Source organism: Acartia tonsa, chromosome 10 (genome assembly GCF_053477335.1).
Source record: "Acartia tonsa isolate MP-2025a chromosome 10, ASM5347733v1, whole genome shotgun sequence".
Classification (NCBI taxonomy): Eukaryota; Metazoa; Arthropoda; class Copepoda; order Calanoida; family Acartiidae; genus Acartia; species Acartia tonsa.
The window spans coordinates 3268514-3294858 of NC_137269.1; the positions used below are offsets into that span (position 1 = coordinate 3268514).

Genomic DNA, 26345 nt, shown 5'->3' on the forward strand with positions numbered 1-26345 from the left:
CTAAAATACGAAAAATTAGCAAAGCCCCTAGAGGCTAGGGGCGACCGAAGCCGCTAGTACAGAATAAAACACTATTATCATTGATTAATCGTACAATTAACTAGTCACATACACATTGTTTTCATATTTGGGATTGTACATAAATTTATCGTCCATTGTCTTATCCCTTAAGATCCATGATTTTTTTACACAACTGATACTTTTTTGTAATGTAAACAAAAAAGTGACAATTGAAAAAGTGTCAGGGCAACAATACAGATTTTTCTTTTATTTTAAAAGTGGATCATAACAGCACCCCGGCCCCAATCTAAGCAGAAGAGGGAGGGCGTGTATAGGGGTGTACTATCCACCCATCTGACAATTAAATAACATCCTTACACCATCCACATCGATTCAGGCTTTAAGGAGGGGAGGAGGGAGTGTCTAAAATCTTAAAGGGGGTGTCAAAATTTGTCATCATGGAGGGTGCACTAGGCATGGTTACGATATAGTGGTGTCCAAACATTTCAACCAAAAAGCTAAAGGAGAGGTATATTTGTTTACAATCATTGGTTTTTTCATTAATATTTCATTTATTTATATGCTAGGATTTATTCCTTTGGAAACCATTATTGTGTGTGTGTGTGTGGGGGGGGGGGGGGGGGCACATGTGCTTCGCTGGAGAAAAAAATAGGATTAAACCGAGAGAACAAAGTTATAAAACTATAAAACTTTCTTTCAAACAAATTGTGTAAAAACTGTAAAATCAAATTTTCCTTGCATGTAGATTGTAATTAAGCTTCTGAATAATAGTTATTTATCGCATCGTATTATTGACAGCTTTTCGCAGATACTAGAATAAAAACTATAAGATAAAAGACAAGGCCCAGGCTAACAAAGCTGGTATTAATTTAGAGATTTTTATTTGAATATTCGTGGAAAACTGTCTGTAATTGGATGCTATACATTATTGATAAGTGGGCTGTAGGCTGTTTTAGTCTTTAAAATTTTATAATAACGTTTTCTTATTCGTTGGTTGCACAACTTTGGGGACTTTTATTGAAATTTGATGGGTTGGTTCACTAAGTTGAGTGTCCAAACGATTCAATCTCTTATGGAGTAATTTTGTTTATCATTATGTATATCAATTTATCGGTCATTGTCTTATCCCTTTAGATTTCTGAATTAAATGCTAGATAAACAGCCAATAGTAAGTTGTCCATATACCAAAAAAATACATTAACCGTTAAACCGATATGGCTCTCCTTTACACTGAAGCCTTAAGTAAAGTGTGTTACCTTATTACCAATTCAACATGCCTAAATTAACGAAAAAAACTATTCGTCTCGGACGGACGGACGTACGGACGTACCGTCCCTGATTATAGAAAAGCTTCGCTTTTAAAAATCTTCCAAACTTTGAATACATATCCAGAACTTGTGGACAGTTACAAAATCGCTTTTATATTTGTTTAGTTGAATCTACCAAGCAGCAGAGCTTATCAATAAGTAATAAGTATGGCTTCGAAACCGCTGCATCACAACCGGTTCTCAGCCTTACTGAAAAATCATGTATCACGTCGTATTTAAACAATTTTCTACGAATAATAGAATAAAAAAACATCAAATTAATTCCAGTTTTCTTAGTCCTAGCCTATGGCCCCAAGGGCTAACAAAACTAAAATAAATCTTAGAATTTTTACTTTTACTATCAACGAAAAGCTGTCTATAATACGATGTAGTTACTGTACATGACTAGAAAACATGGTTGTATAAAAACAATTATGACAACATCCATAAAAGCTAAGCTCTGAAATCAAACGGTAGAACAATCTAACACGAACACACTTGTAGAGTGTTAAAACTTATAAAAGCAGGTATAATAGTTTGAAATTGATAGGACAATTCTAACATGTCTAAATTAACGAATGAAACTATCCGTTACGGACGTGTATACGGACCCTAATTATAGAAAAGCTTTGTTTGTAAGAATCTATTGAATACTAAATGTTTAACGCCTCTGCATTCAAATAAGATAATTTTTCTTTGGTGTTTAATTAACCAGCTAAAGTTTTAACAATTGAAGAAAAAAAGTCTTTTGTTACCCTTTTTAGTACAAGCGCATCTTCTCTAAAACTGTTCAAAATTTTCAAATATTTTCAATGAAAGGCTATAAACAACAAGGATGACAACATCCATAATAGCGAAGCTCTGAAACGGTAGGACAAACGAACATTAACATTTGCAGAGTGTCAGAACTGAAAAATCAGAATATAAATGTATATCAGTCGAAACCAAATTGTAAGAAAATTTGTTAAAATTGCTTAAGTACAGGATAATGTTTAAGGACATACTTACATGTTTAGTACTTGATTATAGAAATGCTTCGCTTATAACATTGTACTTTGTTGTTCTAGAAATCAGTATTTCAAAATTCAGATCATTCGGATTATCATAGCACATAAAAAAATGTTGTTATTATTTTAGATATGTTATAATTGTCCTTTCGATTTTAAACTTTAAATGATGATTCCTATAACAATTAGTTAAGATTTAGGAAGCGTAGCAACGCCATAATCGTTACTAGAACGTCAGTAAGTCCATTTAAAACATGCTCCTTTTGTATGAAATAATATTAATCATCCTATTCATATGATTTTTGTAATAATGATTCGTAGTACAATAAGGAACGATATTATACGCGAGGTATCACTATAATAAAAATACTAGAAAACAAAGTATGTCCTTAAATAAAATTAATTACATTTTTTATTGGTTTGGTTTATACAAATTTAGCTGCTTTTGAATTTTACCTTTCTTAATTGAATTTCTGTATTTAATTAAATTTTAAAAGTTTGTCTAATTTCTTTAAATGTTAATTAAATGCTTGAAATAAAGATTTATTTTAATACAATTTTAGTTTTCCTACTGTAAATACTCTTAATTAATTATATTTTAATTTAATTAAGTAAAATATTTAGTTTACTGTATTTGATGTAAATTTAATATTATGACTGAAAAACCAGGATTAAGCTAAAGGCCGACAAATTAAAGTACATTCCAAATGAAGATACACAAAATTGCCCCCCCCCCCCCACTCAGAGTAGTCAGGCCAACCCTTAAATAAAGTAAAAGGACGTTTTTTTGTCAGTTTGTCTGTCTGTACCGAAGGATCTCGCTAACTGCTGCACCGATCGGGTTCTCAGCTATTGAAAAAAAATCATGTATAACATCGTATTACAGACAATTTCCCACGAATATTAAAAAAAGAACATTACACTACTACCAGTTTTGTAATCCTGTGCCTTCAGCCTTTCGGCGATAACAAATTATGTTAGAATTTAAGATTTTTTTTAATATTCGCGGGAAACTGTTGATAACACGATTCGATAAATAACAATTATTTATTTTATAGAAACCTTGATGTTAGTGTACTGTATCTGCCACCTAATTGGAATCTCCTCCTCGTGTACGAATCCAATTCTATATGCATTTCTTAATGATAACTTTCTTAAGGTAAGATTTTTTTGAATGCGAAGCTTTTCTATAATTAGGCTCGGTCCGTCCGTCGGTCCGTACGTCTGGAATGCATAGCTTTTTTCGTTAATTTAAGCATGTTATAATTGTCCTATCGATTTCAAACTTTGCGTGGTGATTTACTGTAGTAGTTAGAAAGCGTAGCAACTATATAATCGTTACCAGAATGTCGTTACGTCCATTTTAAACATGCACATTTTTAAAAACTTTTTTACAACAATTTTTTATGTGATATAATCATCCGATTAATCTGAATTTTGAAGTACAGGACTTAGGCACCCCAGGGCTAACAAAACTGGTTTTAATATCCGCGGAAAGCTAATACTTTCCTGAATTGTTGAACAATCAAACAGTCAACCGTTTATGTTATCTTACCGGACATATATAGAAATAATTGGATATTATTATTACTAAGAACTCAAACGTTTAACGTACTAGAGAAAATCTTAATTTTTTATTCTATAAAATGATAATCAGTTAGAAGAATAATGCGTAAGCAAAAAAAAGATTAAATTGAACGTGTTATACATTTCTTAGCATAGAGTAAATTAAACAAAGACGAAAATATCTTAAAACGCGAAGCCCATTAAGTCAATTAAAGGGAAAAAAAGACTACTCTACATTTTTTCTATAGGCGTTTTTGCTTGAGAGGGTGGTGGTGTACCCCCCTTCAAAATAGTTTTAAACCTTCCCAGAACCTATGAGAAGCTACACTGTTATGGAAAACCTTATCTGTTCAACGGTTAGCGAGATCCTTCATGACAGACATAAACAGATCCTGTTACTTTTATTATACTAGCGGCTTCGCCCCTAGCCTCTAGGGGCTTTGCCCCATGAGGTAATTTTAAAAAAATTAAAAAATTAAAAATTTGTTTTTGGGGAGAGGGGAAATTTTCATTTTTGGGGGGTTTTGGGGTGTCCCATATAAAATATTTTTAAAATTTTCCCTAGCTCAACAAGAAAGTTCTTTTAAGTTGCTATTTCCCTATCATTTGTTGATTAGTTGGTTCATCAAGTAGGAGGGGAGGGAATGGGTTTAAGGGGTGGAGGGGGGAAAAGGTCTACACCTCTATGATACACTAATACAGCCAAGGGGGGTGTATAGATAATAAAGGGACACCCCCAAGGGTAGGGGTAAATTTTAAATGGGGGGGGGATGAAATGAAAAAAAAATTTGGGGGGGGTAATCGCCACTTCCCCCCCCCCCTTGGACGTCTATGCCCCTCATGTTGTCTATAATACACTCCTCTTAGAGAAAATTAGAAATTTCGGGTATAGTCCCTGTCTTGACAACGCCTCTTAAGGGGTGTTTTTTCGTATTTTCACAGTAGCTTTCACAGATAGAATATTTTGGGTAAGGTTAGGTTAAGTTGGTTTTGGTGATTGCTCTGGTGGGTTAGAGCCCTCCGCAGGGACTAGAAATAGGGGAAAAACTACTGTAAAAATACTACGAAACGCCCCTCCAACCAACCTTTTTTTTTTAAAAGTTTACCACATAATGGAGGAAAAGCAAAGTTTCAAATTTTTCTTATAATTATTCATAACATCAAGAACGATTTCATCAATAAGAAGCGTAGCAATATAACAATATTTTATATTAAAAACAATAAATGTATAAGTATAGATGTATAATTCAGACAACTACCTGGCCTTAGATGTGGAGAATCTTTTCGTCTGCAAGCAAATTGCTTTCTGTTCTATTGCAGGGACTAGGCTGTGTTTAATTTCCGGCGCTATTAGTTGATTTCAAAGACCACGCCCTGTTGCATGGTAGAATCACTTTTAGCTCATTTCCCTCACATTCTTTTACTTTACTTTAAAAATTAACAGTAATCTTAGGCAATTGGTGTATTAAAATATTGAGAAAGGTTGTACAGACATATATGACAGATTTTTTGAGTGTTAGCTTGTCTGTATACAGTGTAAGATCTCGCTAATTGCCAGACTGATATGGTTCTTTTGCAATGGAGATTCCTTTTAAGTTACAAACCCCTAAAGGCATCTAGTTGAATAGCGCTAGTTGTAAGTAAGGTATGAATCGTTATATAATTATTTGGATGTTGCACAAGATTTTCATGCACTCTGATAAAGTGATGCTCGCAGCTGGCAAAAATAACAAAAACCCCGTCCACCCCCCTCCACTGTCACTGGATGAATGAACTGGCCCGTAAATGAGGTCAATAATAGCAACCTCAATTTACGACAAGTTTTCCCCTTTCAATGCATTCTATTTCTATTTGCACATGACATTTTGATATATCGATAGCTCATCAATTTTATTGAAATTTACATCTTTAATTTTAAAAATATAGAGTAGCTGCGCTAATATAAGAAAAGATGAACTTTAAAGAAAATAAAAACAATGTATAGGTAAAACAAGGTGAATATTTTAAGAAAGTTTTTTAGATACTTATCTGAAGAAAAATCCGTCAAACTAGTTTAATCTTCTTTAAACTTTTAAATAAATATAAAATTTTCACTTCTTACACTTTTTTAATGTATAGAACACGTAAACCATACAGATAGTAATAAATTTGAATCTGTGAAAGTTCAAGGGGATGGGGGGGGGGCAATTACATCGTCCCCTCCCCCTTGAAAAAATGTTTGAAACCTTTTGTGATTCAAACCTTTTCTCACATTCTCACATTTTACAAATAAAAAATCCCCAACCCCCCAAAAGTTAAACACAACAAAAATTTAATGATTAATGGAATCAAACATTTCCTTTTTAGAGGGTCAAAACCGTATAAAACATTGATTATATTTCTGTTTTTATAAAAATGATTTCACCCTCCTAACTGTAAAAAGACTTTCTAAAACACTGTGAGTCGCCATTATTGCTTACTGTCTTCCTTGTTTTATTTTTCTAAACAAGGATACCTATCAGGGAGTGAGGGGACAGTGGACTGTTAATTACACTATTCCCCAAAAATTTATATATTTAAGTTTTCTTATTCGTTGACTTAACAACTTAGAGGACTTAATTTTGATTGGTTGGTTCATCAAGTTTAGTGTCCAAACGTTTCAACCACTAATAACTTGTTTTATTTTTCAGGAATTCCGTCAGATCCTGCCATGTTTGAACAAGGATGCCTACAGAAAGTTTACACAAAATGTAAGAGAGGTAAATACCTTTTCATCAAGTCATCCTATCCTTATAATAAAGTAACAGGATGTCTGTCTGTCTGTTTGTTTGTAACCGCTGGACCAATTTGATCCTGCCATGTCTGAACAAGGATGCCTACAAAAAGTTTACACAAAATGTAAGAGAGGTAAATACCTTATCCTTATAATAAAGTAACAGGATGTCTGTCTGTCTGTTTGTGTCTAATGAAGGATCTCACTAACCACTGGACCGATTTGATCCTTCTATGTTTGAACAAGGAAAGTTTACACAAAATGTAAGAGAGGTAAATACCTTTTCATCCAGTCATGCTATCCTTATAATAAAGTAACATAATGTCTATCTGTCTGTTTGTGTGTAATGAAGGATCTCACTAACCACTGGACCGATTTGATCCTTCTATGTTTGAACAAGGAAAGTTTACACAAAATGTAAGAGAGGTAAATACCTTTTCATCCAGTCATCCTATCCTTATAATAAAGTAACAGGATGTCTGTCTGTCTGTTTGTGTGTAATGAAGGATCTCACTAACCGCTGGACCAATTTAATCCTGCCAAGTTTGAACAAGGATGCCTACAGAAGTTTACACAAAATCCAGTCATCCTATAATACAAAGTATTATATAAAGTAGTAAGGTTTTCTGTCTGAAGCTTGAGATTTTAATAACTACTAAATTTATGAGTTTTTCCTTTTAGGGAAGCTTCACATATTTTCCGTGATGGTTTTAGGCTATTTTTAAGATCTTAGGATATAAAGTCTCAAGACGCAAGGGGCGCAGCAATTAGTATTTAAAGTTGTGGTGCTTTCCCACAAAGGCTTGTGGAGAATTGTCCCTCACCTTTTCGCCGTAATTGAATGAAACCTAAATTTACCTAATTATCCTTATATAAAAGTAATAGGATGTCCACTTCCTTCTGTGTCTGTCTGTCTTTGTGCTTGTCTGTCTGTGCGTTCCAAATAAGGGGGGAGGCATCTATGTCCATGAGGGGGGGGGGAGTAAACCTTTAAAATCCTTCATTGTACCCTCGTTAAAAAAAAGCTTTAACGTCCATAGCGGGTAGGTTTGAGCCTTATGGTAATTGTAGTTGATAACTCATGTTTGTGTGGAATTCTAAAGGAACCCGTCAAAGAGAGATGGGACATTGGGCTGTTTGTTACACTAGTCCTCAGCATTTTGTAATATCACTTTCTTATTCGTTTGCTTTACAATTTTGGGGACTTAAAATGAGTGTTCAAAAGTTCTAACAACTAATTTTACGCTCTAGAAGGGATAATTTTGTGTACATCATTGGGGATTTACATCAATTTATCGGCCATTGTCTTATCCCTTTAGATTCCTTGGATCCAGTAGATAACACCTGAGGTGGATTCTTTAAAAAAATTTGCCCCACTATTCGCTTAGTTGGGCAAAATTGTTTTCGTGAAAAATCCACCAAAATCACACTTACATCAATTTATCGGCCATTGTCTTATCCCTTTAGATTCCTGGGATCCAGTAGATAAAACCTGTACTGTGGAAATATCAGGGAGGGAGGGGCCATTAGAGTGTTTATTACATTGATACCCAAAGTTTTCAGACCACGCTATCTAATTCGTTGGTTCAAAAAGTTTCGGTACTCTAATTGAATCTATACTAGTTATTTTGAACCAATGAGTTTTATATACAACAGAGGGGTAATTTTGTTTATCAACATTAGGTATGAACATCAGTTTATCTTTCATTATCTTATCCCTTGAGATCCCTGGGTAGATACTGAATGTAAGAAAATAGTTATTTCTCGCATCGTATTATAAACGGCTTTCCGCGGATATAGAATGTACAATTATAAGATAAAACTAGTTTTTTTAGCCCCGAGGTGCCGAAGGCATCGGCTAAAAAAACTGGTTTTAATCTTATGATTGTACATTTCTATATTCGTAGAAAGCTGGATATAATACGATACTAGACATAGTTTTTTCGTATGGATGAGAACCGGTTCCTATCCGCCGGATTCGAATGAATACGATAAAAGTTGTTTATATGTCTGGAAACTATAATCAAATTCTCATTGTGAAGAAAAATAACATAATTGATTAATATTTATACTTCTTCATTGCTAAAAAGTTTACAACTTTTTTCCTCAAGAACATTTTGTCGGTCTTTATTTATAAAGTTCATCAAGGATCTCGCTAGCCGCTGAATCGATATGGTTCTTCTTTACAATGTAACTTCTCATAGGTCCAGAGAAGGTTTTTGACTATTTTGGCCCCCCACAACAAATTAATTTTTGCTTTTCCTTCTTAAAAAGTATAATGCAAAGTGAAGACTTCCATCCCCCACCCTTTCCTCCACCTAAAGTGCCCCCAGAGGCCTCTAGGTATGTAATATATAATAAGAAATATTTTTAAAGCGAAGCTTTTCTATAATTAGGGTCGGTCCGTTCGTCCGTACGTCCGTCATTTTCATTAATTTAGGCATGTTATAATTGTCCTATCTATTTTAAACTTTGCATGGTGATTCCTGTAGTAGTTAGGTACGATTTAGAAAGCGTAGCAACTCTATAATCATTACCAGAATGTCCGTACGTCCATTTTAAACATGTTGATTTTTTTTACTTTTTTAACAAAAAATTTTTATGTGATCTAATTATCCAATTGATCTGATTTTTCGTATACTGATTCCTGGGACAACAAAGTACAATATTATACGCGAAGCAACTCTATAAACAAGTCCTAAAAATGCAAGTATGTTCATAAACATTAACCTGTATCAAGCAGTTTTTCAACAAATTTACTTATAATTTTGCTTCGACTCTTATACATTTATATTCTGCTTATTCAGTTCTGACAAAATACAAGTAATAATGTCCGTTTGTCTTACCGTTTCAGTGCTTCGCTTTTATGGATGTTGTCATCTTTGTATAAAGTCAAAAAGATAAAGATATCCGAGAATAGGGATTATGTCTTCTTAGAAAACATTATAGCTTTCTTAAGTACACAGTAAAGCATTGATATGAAGCCCCCCCTCCCTTCCTTCCCTTAGACGTCAAAGCTTTTTATTTGATAGCGAGTAATGGATATCTGAAAATACGCATTGACGCCAAAGAGTACAAATGTTACGCCAATTGTGATCACAACTCTCACGTTTATATAAAAATGCAACATATAATAATAGCTATTAAAACAATTTTCAAGCATAACTTTTATCTTTTTAGGATAACAATTAAATAAGAAAAATATTTTTACCATATGAAATTCGTGATCAAACACCTAATTGAAAAAAAATGCAAGACATAGCTCTTATTTTAAGAAAGACTAGGGGCAACGAACGCCCCCAAGAAGCCTCTAAGTGTTCTTAAGGTGGGAGGGGGATAAGTCAACCGCCCTTCTACTTTTTAATTTGAGTTTTAATAAGAAATATTCAGAAAAAAAATTTTGTGGGGGATTTTAAATTGGGAGGGTGGAGATACGCTCTCCCAAAATAGTTAAAAACCTTCCCTGTACCTAAAAAAAAGCTTAATTGCAAAGGAAAACCAAACAGATGTTATTTTCAAAAAAATTTTATAAAACAAAAATTGGCGCATTTGTATGAACACCAGAATTATAGGTTTGAAAGGGGAAGGAAAAAAAGAGAGGGGGAAGAGAGGGGGTAAACTAGTTTGAAGATATCTGAGAATAGTTATGATCGCCATCTTCCACTATCTTTTATTTTTTTGAGGGGCAAAATGAGGGGTTTTAATTTTTCGGTTGGAGGGGATAAACAACCCTTTACTCCCTCCCACCTTGGATTTTTATTCCCCCTTCTACTTATTTTATATTTACATTGAAAATAAGGGGGATATTTTATCATTTGTTTGTTTTTACAGTAGGTTAGGTTAAGTTAGGTTATATTGGGTAATGAGTAGCCCTGGAGGGTTAAGGCACAGCAGGTAAAGGCCCCTTAAGTTTATACAAAGGGGGAAAAAAGAAGGGGGTCTATCAGTGCTCGACAGGCACTTTGTGTGAAAGTACCAGATTCTCTTTTTGGTACTTTTTGAACCAGGGATATAAAGGGATATGACAATGGCCGCTTATTCAATGGACATCCCTAAAGAAGATACAAACAATTTTTCTTACTTGCCTTATCAACTTAGGGGACTTTTATATTGATTGGTTGTATTTTTTTAAGTTGAGTGTTTAGACGTTTCAACCACTATTTGTAATCTAGAGAAGGGTTAATTTAGAGTTAGGGATGAACATCAATTTATTTGTCATTTTCTTATCCCTTTAGATATCTGCAATTGTCCCCTCCCTCCCTGGGCATTAACGATTTATTTCTACGAAGTTTAAAAAGATTTACTGAACATTTATAATTTTTGTGAAAGCGTTATCTTGTTTTACTTTTAATATTGTTTTATTAAAAGTTTTCTGGGTATATTTTCCTGTTGAAAATAATATATACATTGAGAATAAATATTTTATTACTTGGATGTTGAACCAGATTTTCATGTTTAATAATAAGGTGATTTTTAAGGTGGCTAAAATAACGTTACCTTTTATCCAACCCTTTTACCCCATCACCCCCCCCCCCCCCCACCTTCCTACTGGATTAAAGAACTGGCCATTAAATGAGGTTCTTATTAGGAACCTAAATGTACTACACATTTTCCCCTGTCAATATATCCACTTATTCTATATCCATTACATAAAGATATAATATTTCAGTTTTTCTTCATTCTCATTCATGATATTCTGCAGGGAACATTCATACATTCTGAAAAATCATGCATCGTATCGTATTATAGACAATTTTCCATAAAATTAATCCCGGTTTTATTGGCCCATGCCTTCCTACCCCTGTGTGGCTGATAAAACTGGTTTTATTCTTCTCATTCATTTACTTTCCGCGGAAAGATATTCTGCCACTTATCAAGGCAGGTTTTAGTACATTTCATTGGTATTTTAAAAAGAATAAAGAGTTTAGGTTATTTTTGTTTAAGCAATTTGTGGTAGCCAGTCTTTAGTACCTCTTAAACTATGGTCTCCAAGTTTGTAAGTTTGTATTTACATTACATTTTCATCGGATTTCGCAAACGTCCAAGGGTGGGGGTAAAGGGGTGTTAATACCCCTCAAAAATTAAAATCCCTTTAAAAATGATAGTGGAAGATGGCGATCATAACTATTCTCAGATATCTTCAAACTAGTTTACCCCCTCTCTTCCCCCTCTCTTTTTTTCCTTCCCCTTTCAAACCTATAATTCTGGTGTTCATACAAATGCGCCAATTTTTTTTTTATAAAATTTTTTTGAAAATAACATCTGTTTGGTTTTCCTTTGCAATTAAGCTTTTTTTTAGGTACAGGGAAGGTTTTTAACTATTTTGGGAGAGCGTATCTCCACCCTCCCAATTTAAAATCCCCCACAAAATTTTTTTTCTGAATATTTCTTATTAAAACTCAAATTAAAAAGTAGAAGGGCGGTTGACTTATCCCCCTCCCACCTTAAGAACACTTAGAGGCTTCTTGGGGGCGTTCGTTGCCCCTAGTCTTTCTTAAAATAAGAGCTATGTCTTGCATTTTTTTTCAATTAGGTGTTTGATCACGAATTTCATATGGTAAAAATATTTTTCTTATTTAATTGTTATCCTAAAAAGATAAAAGTTATGCTTGAAAATTGTTTTAATAGCTATTATTATATGTTGCATTTTTATATAAACGTGAGAGTTGTGATCACAATTGGCGTAACATTTGTACTCTTTGGCGTCAATGCGTATTTTCAGATATCCATTACTCGCTATCTTAAAAATACATTAGATTACACCCCTCAATTCTTTAAAACTTGGACGTCCTTGTTGAATTTACATATTTTTGCTAAAAAACATAAGATATTGTTTCCAGTCATTCAATTAAGTAATTTGATGTCTATGTGCCAAAGTATGAGGTATATATGATTAGTGTGTGTTTGTATGATATTTTGTACAGCTCATACCAACAACGAAATTAATTCGAGAAAAAAAATCACAAAACCTATTCAGCTTTTGTTGGATTGCAACACTGACGACCTTTTTATCTGCCCCCCATATATTATTTTAGATTTATTTCGCTTGTTGGCTATACCTTATTTCTGAATTTCTGAATCTTGGTCTTTTTTAAAAATTCATTGAGATTGGGATTTGTATTAGGGATGGCCGGATATCTAGCCGGATAGTTTCAATAAATCCCCCCCCCCCTTGACCGTTAAAGGTTGATATTAAAGATTGTCGGTAGTAAAAGATCATTAGATTAATTGCTTAAAAGTAAGATCAACCTAATAATTAAAACTTAATTTTTACGTTTTAATCTTTTTATACAATAAAAAACACCAGTTTTGAGTTTTAAAAAAATTACAAAAATATTTTGGGCAGAGTAGGGGGGTGAAGACACCCTCTCCAAAATATTTTAAAACCTTCCCAGGACCTAAAAGAAGCTTCACTGAAACCAATATTGGTTCAGCTGTTAGCGAGATCCTTTGGGACAGACAAAAAAAGCTTACTACTTTATATAATAGGATATATTTCATTGTCTAAGGAAACATCAAATAAATGATTTTATCTGCCCTAAAAAAGAATATAGAAATGGATAAACAAGATGAAAGAGCTGGCTAAATGCCCTAGGCTGTATCCTTGCAGGGAGGGAGGGGACAATGGGTTGTTTATTACACTAGTCCTCAAAGTTTTATAGTAACGTTTTCTTATTTGTTGGCTTAACAACTTTAGGGACTTTTGATTGGTTGGTTCATTAAATTAAGTGTTTAAACTTTTCAATCACCAATTTTAATCTGCAGAAGGGGTAATTTGGTGTTTTATCATTGGGGATGTACATCAATTTATCGGCTTTTGTCCTATCCCTTGAGATCTCTGGTATACTGGTATTTATTTTGTAAGGTGCACTTTTTAAAAGCGAAGCTTTTCTATAATTAGGGTCGGTCCATCCGTCCGTCCGTACGTTCGTCACAAACGGATAGCTTTTTTCGTTAATTTAGGCATGTTAGAATTATCCTATCGATTTCAAACTTTGCATGGTGATTCCTTTAGTAGTTAGGTACGATTTAGAAAGCGTAGCAACTCTATAATCATTACAAGAATGTCCGTATGTCCATTTTAAACATGTTGATTTTAACAACAAATTTTTATGTGATCTAATCATTCGATTGATCTGATTTTTGGTATACTGATTCCTGGGACAACAAAGTATAATGTTATAAGCGAAGCAACTCTATAATCAAGTCCTAAAAATGTAAATATGCAAATTCACATAATCCTATATCAAGCAGTCTTTTAACAAATTTACTCACAATTTTCCTTTGACTCTTATACATTTATATTCTGTTTATTCAGATCTGACACTATATAAGTGTTAATGTCCGTTTGTCCTACCGTTTCAGTGCTTCGCTTTTATGGATGTTGGCATCCTTGTTTATATGTGATCAGGTTTCCTAAGGGATAAGACAATTGACGATGTAAAGATGTACATCCCCCAGTATTTTATGATTGGCCATAAAGTTTGGATACTACTAGTTTGGACCCAACCAAACACAATTTCACGAATTTTTAGCTAACTAACATTGGGCACCAGTATGATTTACAGTCCAATGTCCCCTCATTTCGTGTTTTTTTTTGGTTGATAGAATGTTGTTTTTGCAATCATAAGAAACTTTATTCAATTTCTTTCAGCTGAAGTGAAAAGAAAAATTGTTTTTACTGCAAAAAAACAGCATTCTTTTTTTATTTTATTTTTTGACAGTTTACTCAGTACACAAGCAAAGCAATTAAAGAGTTTTATTTTTTCGGCTGCTATTCAAATTTGATTACTGAATTTTGTTTTTAAAGAATTAGGCATACAATTTACTCGGTCCGTTTGTCGGTCAGTCTTGCTGCAAAAATAGTAAAGACCCATGTCAGAGATTCGTAATTTTTCCATCCATCTTTTCTTTACTTTCCTGCTATATTTATAAATGTTGTCATCCTTGTTAATTTGATAATGTCTATCTCTCTGTTTCTACCCAAGGATCTCGGTAACCGCTAAACTGATAAGAGTCTCCTTTAAAGTCTAGCTTCTTAAAGATCCTGTGAAGGTTTATAGATATTTTGAGGAAGGGTCCCACTAACCTCCCAAAAAATCGTTCCTAAAATAAAATAAATTTCTCTTGCTCCTCGCCCCCCCCCCCCCAAAAAAAAAACATTCTGTTCACCATATCGTTTTCAAATTAAAGTTTGAGGAGGGTCAACTCACAACAACCCCTCTCACTCCCCACCCCCCAAAAAAAGTAATAGAAAATAAACGCTAATGTAATTATTTTGTTCAAATTATAGTAATTTGGTTCAAAGTGATTTTATTAGTTTCTATTCTATATGTACTTAATTTAAGTTTCCGAAAGTGTACCTAGCTTCCGCGTCCTATCTCAATGTTTACTACTAGCTAAAAAAGCTTCAAACTTCAAAAAAATCTAAATTTGAATAATTAAAATTAAAATTTTTAATGTATAATGTATAAATTGTTTATACACTATATCGCTTTTCCCTTTGACCGGAGTGGCTAAAAATAGCGTTTGCAATAATTGGGTTATCTGCTGTACAACTTTGGAAATTAGGGAATAAATATGTAATCCATTTTCAGCACATCCTATTCTAGGCTTCTAATAAAGGGAGGGGGGGAACAATAGACAGTAAATTACACTGGTACCCAAAGTTTTATAATCATATTATCTTATTCTTTTGTTTGAAAACATTGGGTCCTTTCAGCTAATGATATTATTCTACAGAAAGGGTAATTTAGTTTATCATTATTAAGGATGTACAGCAATTTATTGTCCATTGTCTTATCCCTTAAGATCCCTGGCGTCTATATCATTTATTTCCCACAGGAAATTAACAAAATAAAAAAAGTCACAAAGAGTAAATAATAGTTATTTCTCGCATTGTATTATAAACAGCTTTCCGCGGATATAAAATGTACAATTAACCTAATGATTAAACTTATGATTGTACATTTTTACAATCGTAGAAAGCTGGATATAATACGATGCTAGACATAGTTTTTTCGTATGGATGAGAACCGGTTCTAATCCACCGGATTTGAATGAATAGGAGAAATAATATTATCAAAATTTTTACCATTATTTACTTTAAAAAAAATAAATTTCTATCATATTGACTATGTTCAAGATTTATTCATGGTAATGGATGTAGAATATACTTGGATATATATAGGAAAAAATTAGTTTGCTAACATAGAACTGCTTTATTGAGAGAAATCGTTATTTAGCCTGCTGCGTGTTACACTTTTTTAGAGAACATAAAAATTCCGGGATCCAAGTAATAAAATATCCATTTTCATGGTAGCTTTTTATTTTTTTTGGTGAACAAAACAAAATCGTAAGTAAATCTGTTGAAAAACTGCTTAAAAACAGGATATTGTTTAAGGACATACTTACATTTTTAGGACTTGATAATAGAGATACTTCGCTCATAACAATGTACCTTGTTGTTCTAGGAATCAGTATTAAAAAAAACAGACCAATCGGATAATTTTATCACTTAAATTTAAAGTTAAAAATCAACATGTTTAAAATGGACGTACAAACTTTCTGGGAACGATTATGTATAGAGTTGCTTCGCTTTCAATTCATTTCTATATCCATTTTCATGGTGCAAATGTAGCTTTTTATGTCTTTACCCTTCAGGGCTATTCACTACCCAATATAACCTAACGTATACGTAACACATTTAATTGAGTTATTTAATCAAACAAAATTTAGCATAAATGAGTTATTTAAGCAAACAAAATTTAGCATAAATGGATATTTAAATCCCAAGGTATTAAATGATTGAGCGTTAGCTCATCATTTAATACCTTTTAATACATTTTTTTCACTGTTGTGTTTTTATTTGACATTAAAAATAAAAATCATAAAAAATCTTCCAAATCAAAGAGAAAAAATATTTGAATTATTGGTCAATTTAAGTTCAAAGATTTTTTTATTGTAAAAAGTTAATTTTTTAAAAATATTTTAGGAAAAAAATCTTCTAACAAAAAAAAATTATCATAATCCAAGATGGGGTCAATACATGTAAAATAATATTTTCAAAACAAAACATTAAAACTTGAATATCTTTTTTCACAGATTGAATTTCAAAAATCGGTCTGACAGTTTTTCCAAAGTCAGTATGATCTATCGAATGAAAAAGGTTTGAAACTGATAGAACATTTCTTTATACTAAAACATATTTTTTCTCCCGTTTTTTCCCACACTTCCAAAAAATGAAATTCAATGTAAATTAAATGGTTCTCACGTTAAAAAAATTTTCTCACGGGTCCTAAAAATGAATTTAAATGAAAATCATATGTACCATTTAAATCAAAATAACATTTGACATTGACATTCTTGAAAAATGCTAAATAAATGGACATTTAAACAAACCAAAGATCGCGTTTTTTGCAATGGAATGAATATTTTAATCCCAAGGTAATAAATGATCGAGCGATAGCGTTTTTCCCCATGGTTCCAAAAAATTAAATTCAATGAGAATTAAATGGTTCTCATGGTTAAAAAAATTTCCCACGGGTCAAAAATATGAAATTAAATGAAAATTATAAGTGTCATTTAATTCAAAATAATTGGTTCCGATGATAAAAAATATTCCCATCACAAATCATTCAAATCACAATGTTTGAAAAAGGCTAAATAATTGAATATTTACTTAAACCAAATATGGCGTTTTTTGCAATGAAATATTTATTTTATTAGAAGCTACTATTTTGTAGTCTGCTGATAATTTAGTGGAAAAACATCTGAATCTTTTTTACATGGAATTTCTTGAACATTTAATGTATGGAAATCAGCAGGGAGGAAGTGGATATTGGACTATAAATTACACTGGTACCCAAAGTTTTAAATCAACTTTATCTCATACTTCAACTTTGCTACTTTTATTCAATTTTGATTGGTTAATCACAAAAACTTTTAACCAATAATCTTAATCTACAGAAAGGGTATTTTTGTTTATCATCATTGGGGATATACATCAATTCATCTTCCAATGATCTCTGAGTAAAATTGAATTTGTGTACTATATAAATTATCCCAGAAAATCCTTAGAAATCTTGAAGAAAAAAAGAAATCTGTGAAATAATGGTTATTTATCGCAATATATTATAGACAGCTTTCCGCGGATATTAAAATTAAAAATTATAAGATTGAAACCAGTTGTGTGAGCCCTAAAGCCGAAGGCCCGGGCTCACAAAACTTTTATTAATTTGATAAATTTTATTTTAGTATTCGTGGAAAGGTGTCTGTTATACATGATTTTTCAGTATGACTGAGAACCGGTTCTTAAACAGTGGATATAATCGGTTTTGAAGCCATTATTGGAAAGTATTTTAATATTAATAAATATTTGTGTAAGTGACATGTTATTATATATAACAATATAGAATAGAGATTTTCTAGAGATATTCTAAAGGCATTTTTTTTAAAATCAGCCAATAGGAGAACAATGGAAGTACATTTCAAACACGACATTAAAATTGTGTACAGATTCTAATAGAAAAGGAATTATTTTTTGTTTTAAGTGCTTAACGAGGCAGCTATAAAAAGTCCCATTTCTTAAGATAAAGCTTTTCTTTGTTAAATTATATTGTGTAAAAAATTATTTCCTAGTATAGTATTAAGCACATGACAAAACATGAGTTAGTTTTCTAGAAATTTTACCCTCCAAAAATTTCGTCGCTTGATTGCCTAAATGCAAAAAAAAGGTGTTTGGCTGCTATAGGAATTCCTTTTCGTGTTTGACGCACATTGTGGCCAGACGGTCCATCTAGATATATTATATCTATTCAATATAACAATCTTGATAAATGTACTTTTGCAAACTTGGAATATTAATATGAATATTTTCAAAATTGGAGCTTTTTCTATAATTACAGTCTGTCCGTATGTTTGTCCATATAGATCGTATCGTTAATTTATCAATTCTAAACTTAGCATGAGGATTTCTGTAACGATTTGGTATAATTTAGAAAGCGTTGAAACTCTATAGAAGCTACTTGAAAGTCTGTATAAACATTTCAAAAATGCTTATTTTTTAACTTTACTAACAAACATTTTGTGAGAAATTAAAACCAGTTTCTGGCTAACAAAACTGGTATTAACTTTATGCTTTTATCTTAATATGAGTGGACAGTTGTCTGTAGTGGGATGTATCCAGCGGATATTAATCGGTTTCGAAGTTACACTGGAAAATACATTATCCTTACAAAAAAAAATATGGTTAGGCTGCTATGGTCTAGTTATTTCTCGCATCGTATTATAAACAGCTTTCCGCGCATAAAGAATGTACAATTATAAGATTAAGACCAGTTTTTTAGCCCCGAGGGGCCAAAGGCACGGACAAAAAAAACTAGTTTTAATCTTATGATTGTACATTTTTATATTCGTAGAAAGCGGGTTTTGATACGATGCTAGGCATAGTTTTTTCGTATGGATAAGAACCGGTTCTTATCCACCGGATTCGAATGAATACGAGAAAAAATATCATTATTTTTCCATAGGAGATTTATCTTGGGAGGTTGGAAACACCTTCCCCTAAATTATCAGAAACCTTCCCAGAACCAATACGAAGCTTCATTGCAAAATATTACCATATCAATTAAGCAGTTCTCGAGATCTGAAGCTACAGACAGACACATAGACAGACATCCTGATACTATTATTAAAAGGATGATAACTTTATCACATTTTCTTCCATGTGTGGAAATTTCGAGGGATAATTTATGATAATCTGTTAATACTTTAAACACTTACTTAAAATTTTACAAAATTGCACTTAATACCTTCTTGGGGGTCAAAAGATAAGAATGAAATATTTTTTTACACTTTTTCTTTTTAAAACCTACTTTTAAAAATTAAAAGTGATGGGGAAGTACTTCACCCCCCTCCCCCACTCCAAGTGTCCTTAGCGGCTGCAGTCCTATTAAATAAAGTAGTAAGCTTTTTTGTCTGTTGTGAAGGATCTCACTAATTACTGAACTAATATGGTTCTCCGTAGCTTCTTATAGGTCCTGGGAAGGTATATAACTAATTTGTTGGAGGGTACCACCACCTTCCCAAGAGAAATCGCCTGTAGAAAAAATAAAGTAAGTGCTCCTAGATGCCTCTAGGGGCGTAACCGGTTGTACTCTTATATAAGAATACAATGTAAAGTACATTATATAATAGTTATTTCTCGCATCGTATTATAAACAGCTTTCCGCGGATATGGAATGTACAATTATAAGATTAAAACCAGTTTTTTTAGCCCCGAGGTGCCGAAGGTACCGGCTAAAAAAAACTTGTTTTAATCTTATGATTGTACATTTTTATATTCGTAAAAAGCTGGATATAATACGATGCTAAACATAGTTTTTTCGTATGGATGAGAACCGGTTCATATCCACCGGATTCGAATGAATACGAGAAATATATTTATAATTATTTTTCATTATTGGAATTTATAGAAATACTCTTGTGCTATTATTCATGGAGGAAAAAGGACATTGGACTGTAATTTACACTGATACCCAAAGTTTTATAACCACGTTATCTTATTTGTTGGCTAAAAAACATTGAGTACTTTATTGAATTTTTATTGGTTAGCTCAGAACTAATAGTGTTCAAACTTTTCAACCAATATTCTTATTTTGCATACAGGGTTCTTTTGTTTATCATCATTGAGGGTGTATATCAATTTATTGTCCATTGTCTTATCCCTTAAGATTCCTGGTGTTAACAGTTATTGGATCTTTTTTTGTGATGTCGATTCCACACTAAAAACAGTAAACAGTACACAAATTTGTAATAATATTTAGAAAATGTACAGTACATCCCCAATGATGATGCATAAAGTTACCCATTCTGTTAATTACAATTAATGGTTGTAACGTTTGGATACTCAACTTAATGGAACAACCAATAAAAAATTGAATAAACGTCAAAAAAGTTGTTGCACCAATGAATAAGGAAACGTTATCTTAAAACTTTGGGAATTAGCGTAAAAAACAGCCCAATAATAAACCTGAATATTTTTCAGAGGTACGTGAATGCCCTGACAGCCTTAAACGGTGAGACAGAAGAGGTCCACGCGCCGGCTACTAGAGCAACCTCGGAGACATCCATCATTGTTGCTAAACTGACAGGGTAAGACCTCCATTATTGTTGCTAAACTGACAGGGTAAGACCTCCATTATTGTTGCTAAACTGACAGAGTAAGACCTCCATTATTGTTGATAAACTCACAGGGTAAGAGCTCCATTATCGTTGCTAAACTAACAGGGTAAGACCTCCATTATTGATGCTAAACTGACAGGGTAAAACTTTCATTATTGTTGCTAAACTCACAGGGTAAAATTTTCATTATTGTTGCTAAACTGACAGGGTAAGACCTCCATTATTGATGCTAAACTGACAGGGTAAGACCTCCATTATTGATGCTAAACTGACAGGGTAAGACCTCCATTATTGATGCTAAACTGACAGGGTAAAACTTTCATTATTCTTGCTAAACTCACAGGGTAAGACCTCCATTATTGTTGCTAAACTCACAGGGTAAGACCTCCATTATTGTTACTAAACTGACAGGGTAAAACCTCCATTATTGTTGCTAAACTGACAGGGTAAGACCTCCATTATTGTTACTAAACTGACAGGGTAAAACCTCCATTATATTTGCTTGATGTCCTGGTGATTTTAAACTAAGTATTTTGATTCCTGTAACAGTAAGGTACAATTTAGAACACATATCAATTTTAAAGGTAAATATGAAAATTTTTTACTATTTCCTTAACATTTACCTGACCTTTCATATACATATAATAAGAATCCAGGGATAAGACAATGGTCGATAAATTGATGGACATCCTCAGTGACAATACACATTAAATCACCTCTTATGTTAAATCGTTTGGACACTCAACTTAATAAACCAACCTATCACAATTCAATTAAAGTTCCCAAAGTTGATCTTTGGGGACTAGTGTAATAAACAACAGCCTATTGTCCCCTCCATTCAGGATAAAAAAAAAACTATGGTGCTATGGTGCTAAGAATAATTTTATTGAGATTGATTATTCTCACTGTGTATTACCAATGTCTGCTGCAATACAAAAACAAGGATAACAACATTCATAAAAGAATCAGACAAACGAACATTAACAATTTAAGAGTGACAGCAAGTTTTATTTCAATAAAAAAAGACAAAATATTATGTAAATCCTTTTTTGGAACTTTATTATAGAGATGCTTTGCATATAATCATTGTACCAAATCATACTATAATTCTAAAAGTCCAAGGTTATAAATAGTTGCTATATAAGCTAAAAGTCGTCAGGACTTTTTCTAATGCTTTTAAAGTTGTAACTAATTGTTACAGGAATTATCATTAAAAGTTAAAAATTGATAGGAAGATTCTAAAACGCTTAAATTAAGGATTGGAGTTATCAGTTACGAGCTAACCTTTAATTTGAAAAAGTTTATATGGGTCATTGATAGCTTTACAGACAGACCGACAGACAGGCAGACGGACAGATAGAAGGACAGGCGGACAGACAGACATGAACTCACATAGAGTATATTTGCTACTATTTGCCAGTGCTCAGAGAGGGAAGGGACATTGGGCTGTTTATTACACTAGTCCCCAAACTTTTTCTTATTCGCAGACTCAACAACTTTGGAGACTTTAATTAAATATAATTGGTTGGTTCATTCAGTTGTGTGTCCCAACATTTGAACCGCTAATTTCAATCTACAGAAGGTGTAATTTTATATATTATCATTGGGGATGTGGTGCATCAATTTATCGACCATTCTCATATCCCTTTAGATCCCAGGGCATTGCTACAAAACAAATATTTTTCCCTCACAGCCGCAGTTGATATAATATTTAATTAATGCATTACAGAAAAACAATAGATATAGAATATACGTGGATATTATGACAAGTGAAAAATTGTCGCCAGTTTAGGTTGCTAATATGTTCATCACTTGTTGGTCATTTCGTTCATACATTGGGAGAATAGGGGATGGGGTAAAGAATGTGGATGGATGGTATTGTTGTTTTAGCCCGCTGCTATTTTCACTTTATTAGAGAACATAAAAATATGGTATAAAATCCAAGTAATAATATATCCATTATTACAGAAACTTACGAAAATAAACACAACAAGATTGACAAATAGCAAAGCACACAGTGGCGTGTACAGGGTTTTGGCACCCCTATTAAACCAAAATCCCGCGACCGTGGCTCCACGTCGTCCGGGAGGTGACAGGTTCGAATCTCGGCCCGACCCCTTATCATACCTAAAGACGTTAAAAATGGTTCCTACTGCTGCTATGTCAGGTGTGTGACATAAATAGTTACAGTGTGTGTGACATAAATAGTTACAGTAGGGGAAATGCCTTGGCCATAAACATGCGCAACTCATTACCATGCACAGTTAGGACTTCTCAGACAAAGGTCGTAGAATCAAATAGTTGGTTAAAAATCGAAGGAGAATGTGATGTAATTATCCTATTCCTCTAATATTTGGAATACTTATTCTAAGGACAACAAAGTATAATGTTATAAGCGAAGTATCTCAAAATCAAGTCATAAATCTATAAGTTAGTCCTTAAACAGTATCCTTTAATCAAAGATTTTTGCAACAAATTTATTTAAAATTTGGTTTAGACTTAGACAATTTTATTCTGTATATTCAATTCTGACACTCTACAAGTGTTATTGTTTGTTTGTCCTAACGTTTCAGAGCTTAGCTTTTATGGATGTTGTCATCCTTGTTTTCTTATATTAATCATAAGTTATACGTAGTTATTAATTATTTTATTAACCTACGTCTTCCCTATCTGCTAAATGATTATCTAAAAATATTCTTATCTAGCATAAAAATGATTAATATTTTTCCCGAATAACAATTATAATAAACATGGATAAATTGTTTCATAAGTTTTATCCCCGATAATAATAATTGAATTACCCTTTTTGTATATTAAATTATTGGTGAAAAAGTTTGGACACTACTAGCTTTGAACCAATTAATTAAAAGTACCCAAAGTCAACGAATAAGATTACATTGATTGTAATTAATAGTCCAATGTAAAATTATTTTCTGAATTTCTAAAATTGTATTATACTATATTTACTTATTTTAATACAATTTATTAATGGTTGTAGAATATAAGTGGATATTATGTCTGGGGAAAAATTCTCGTCAGTTTAGGTTGCTATTTCCAAAGTAATTTATTGGTTAGTTCGTTTGTCGAATAGGAGGGGAGGGACTGGAATAAAGTGGAGGGAGGGTATCGATATTTTAGCACGCTACAAATTTCACTTTATTGAACCTGATAATCTGGTGTAAGATCCAATTAATAATAAATCTATTAATTTATTACTCTAAATCTTTTCGCATGTCCTACTTTTACTATTTGACGTCATCATCTCTTGTTAGTAGCAAAGAACTCTATAATTCACTCTGTCAGTCTGTCCATCCGTAACACTATAGTGGAAATGTGATTTTCTCGGCTGCCATTGAGGATAGACAGCTGAAAATTTCAGTGAAGATGCCTATGACATATGTGCATCTAGTCTATACACTGTTTTGTCCGTATGTCTCATTCCAAAGATATAAACCTTGTTTTTGAAGGTTTCGTGATTTTCTTTAAGTATTTTCATATTTTCTTTTCTTTGTTACTACAACTGAACATCAGCAATATAACTCACTTTCTTCGCTACTTAGAATTGTTGTCATCCTTGTTTTGTGATAAAAATAGGTTTAATAGGTCAATAACAACTTATTATTATTCATTATCATTTATGTTTATTTGTATAATCACTGGGAGGGAGGGGACATTGGACTGTAAATTACACTGGCACCCAAAGATTATGACGCTACCTTATTTGTTGGTTTTAAAACTTTGGGTACTTATATTTAATTTTGTTTGGTTGGGTCCAAACTAGTAGTGTCATAGCTTTTCCACACATAATTAAAACTACTGGATTATCATTGGGAATGTCCATTATCCCCTAAAATTCTAACATGTCTAAATTAACTATAAGAAATAAAAATCAATAAAATATACAAAAAAAAAATTAATTGCCTCTTAAAGATAAAATATGACCTATTTTCTTAAAATGTCTTTTTTTCAGTCAATATGCAAATTCACCATTCCATTTGAGAATATAACTGCGCTTTCAATAATTAAAATAGACTAAAACTATTGATTTTGTACTATAAGCTGGATTTGTATTTTCAAGATATAATAAAAAGAAGAAAAAAAACAAAAAGGTTGGAAAGAATTTTGCAACTTGTTAGCAAAATAAAAACGTTTTAAATGTAAAAAGACAGACAAATTTTTATGAAAAATTTTTTTATGGAATCTTTTGCGAAATACTGGACTCTTTATTACACTAGTCCCCAAAGTTTTTCATATTCGTTTGTTCACCAACTTTGGGCTGTTTTTAACTAACGTTTTTTACTCTAGTTTTCTTTTGATGAATTTTGATTGGTTGGTTAATTTAATTGAGTAACCAACATTTCAACCACTAAATATATTCTACAGAAGAGGCAATTTTATGTGTCATCAATCAATGTACATTAATTTATCGGCCGTTGTCTTATCCCTTTAGATCCCTGGGGTAAACCTCAATATTTTATCCATTGTCTTATCCCTTAAGATCCCTGCCCTCCCGTGGCTATTTCTATACTGTTGCACAAGGATTAATTTATCAGGAATCTGAAGGGATAAGACAATGGCCGATAATGTGGTGTACATCCCAATAAAGATACATGAAATTTACCCCTTCAACAGATTACAACTTATGGTTGAGACTAGGGTTGGGCCGGATAATTTTTTGGCCGGATACCGGATACTGGATATCCGGATAGTTTCAATATCCGGTATCCGGCCGGATATCTGGCCAACGCTCGATATCCGGCAAATTACCGGATATCCGGCCGGATAACCGGATATCCGGCAGTAAAAATCAGCCGGATATCTGGTATCCGGATAGTTTAAATATCTGGTAACCGGCCGGATATCGAAAATGGCCTGATAACCGGCCGGATATCCGGCCAAACCGGATATCCGGCTTAACCCTAGTTGAGATGTTTTGACACTTAACTAAAAGAACAAACCAACTAGAATTCAATAAAAGTCTCTAAAATTGTTAAACCAACGAATATGAAAACTTTGGGGACCAGTGTAATAATAAGCCCAGTGTCCCCTCCCTGCCTGGGTGCACACAGTGTAATAATAAGCCCAGTGTCCCACCCCTGCCTGGGTGCTGCACACAGTGTAATTGATTTAATTGTGACATAAACAGGATAAATTACTTATTTTTTTCCTTATTACCTAACTTTATGGCCGTAATAACTTTATGCAATCCAAAAAAATATTAAATAATCTATTATTTCGAAGTGAGAACGTGCCTTTTAAGAAATTTAGAAGCAACGCCCCTAGAGGTCTCTAGGGACATTATTTTTAGGGGGATGGCTCTTTGGAGGGTGGTGCAAAATGAAATTTTCTGTAAATGTTCATTTCTTTTAGACCTAACCATGAGGGTGATAGCGTTCACGTGGGAATATTCCCCTAGAGGCCTCTAGGGGTTCTTGGGGGTGGTGGAAATCTCCCCCCCCCTAACTTTCAATTTTAGTTTTTAAAAAAAAATTAAAATTGGGGAAAGGT

General features: G+C 32.9%; 1 protein-coding gene across 1 annotated transcript in view; it reads left to right on the forward strand.

Annotated features, from left to right (window-relative positions):
• The window catches only part of LOC145330446 (neuropeptide F receptor-like), an 88663-nt gene that overhangs the window by 48896 nt on the left and 13422 nt on the right, over positions 1–26345 (forward strand). The window contains exons 12-14 of the mRNA XM_080175080.1: positions 3394–3494; positions 6571–6639; positions 20701–20807. Of these exons, the coding sequence (XP_080031206.1) occupies positions 3394–3494; positions 6571–6639; positions 20701–20807 (277 nt within the window). The remainder of the gene's footprint in view (positions 1–3393; positions 3495–6570; positions 6640–20700; positions 20808–26345) is intronic.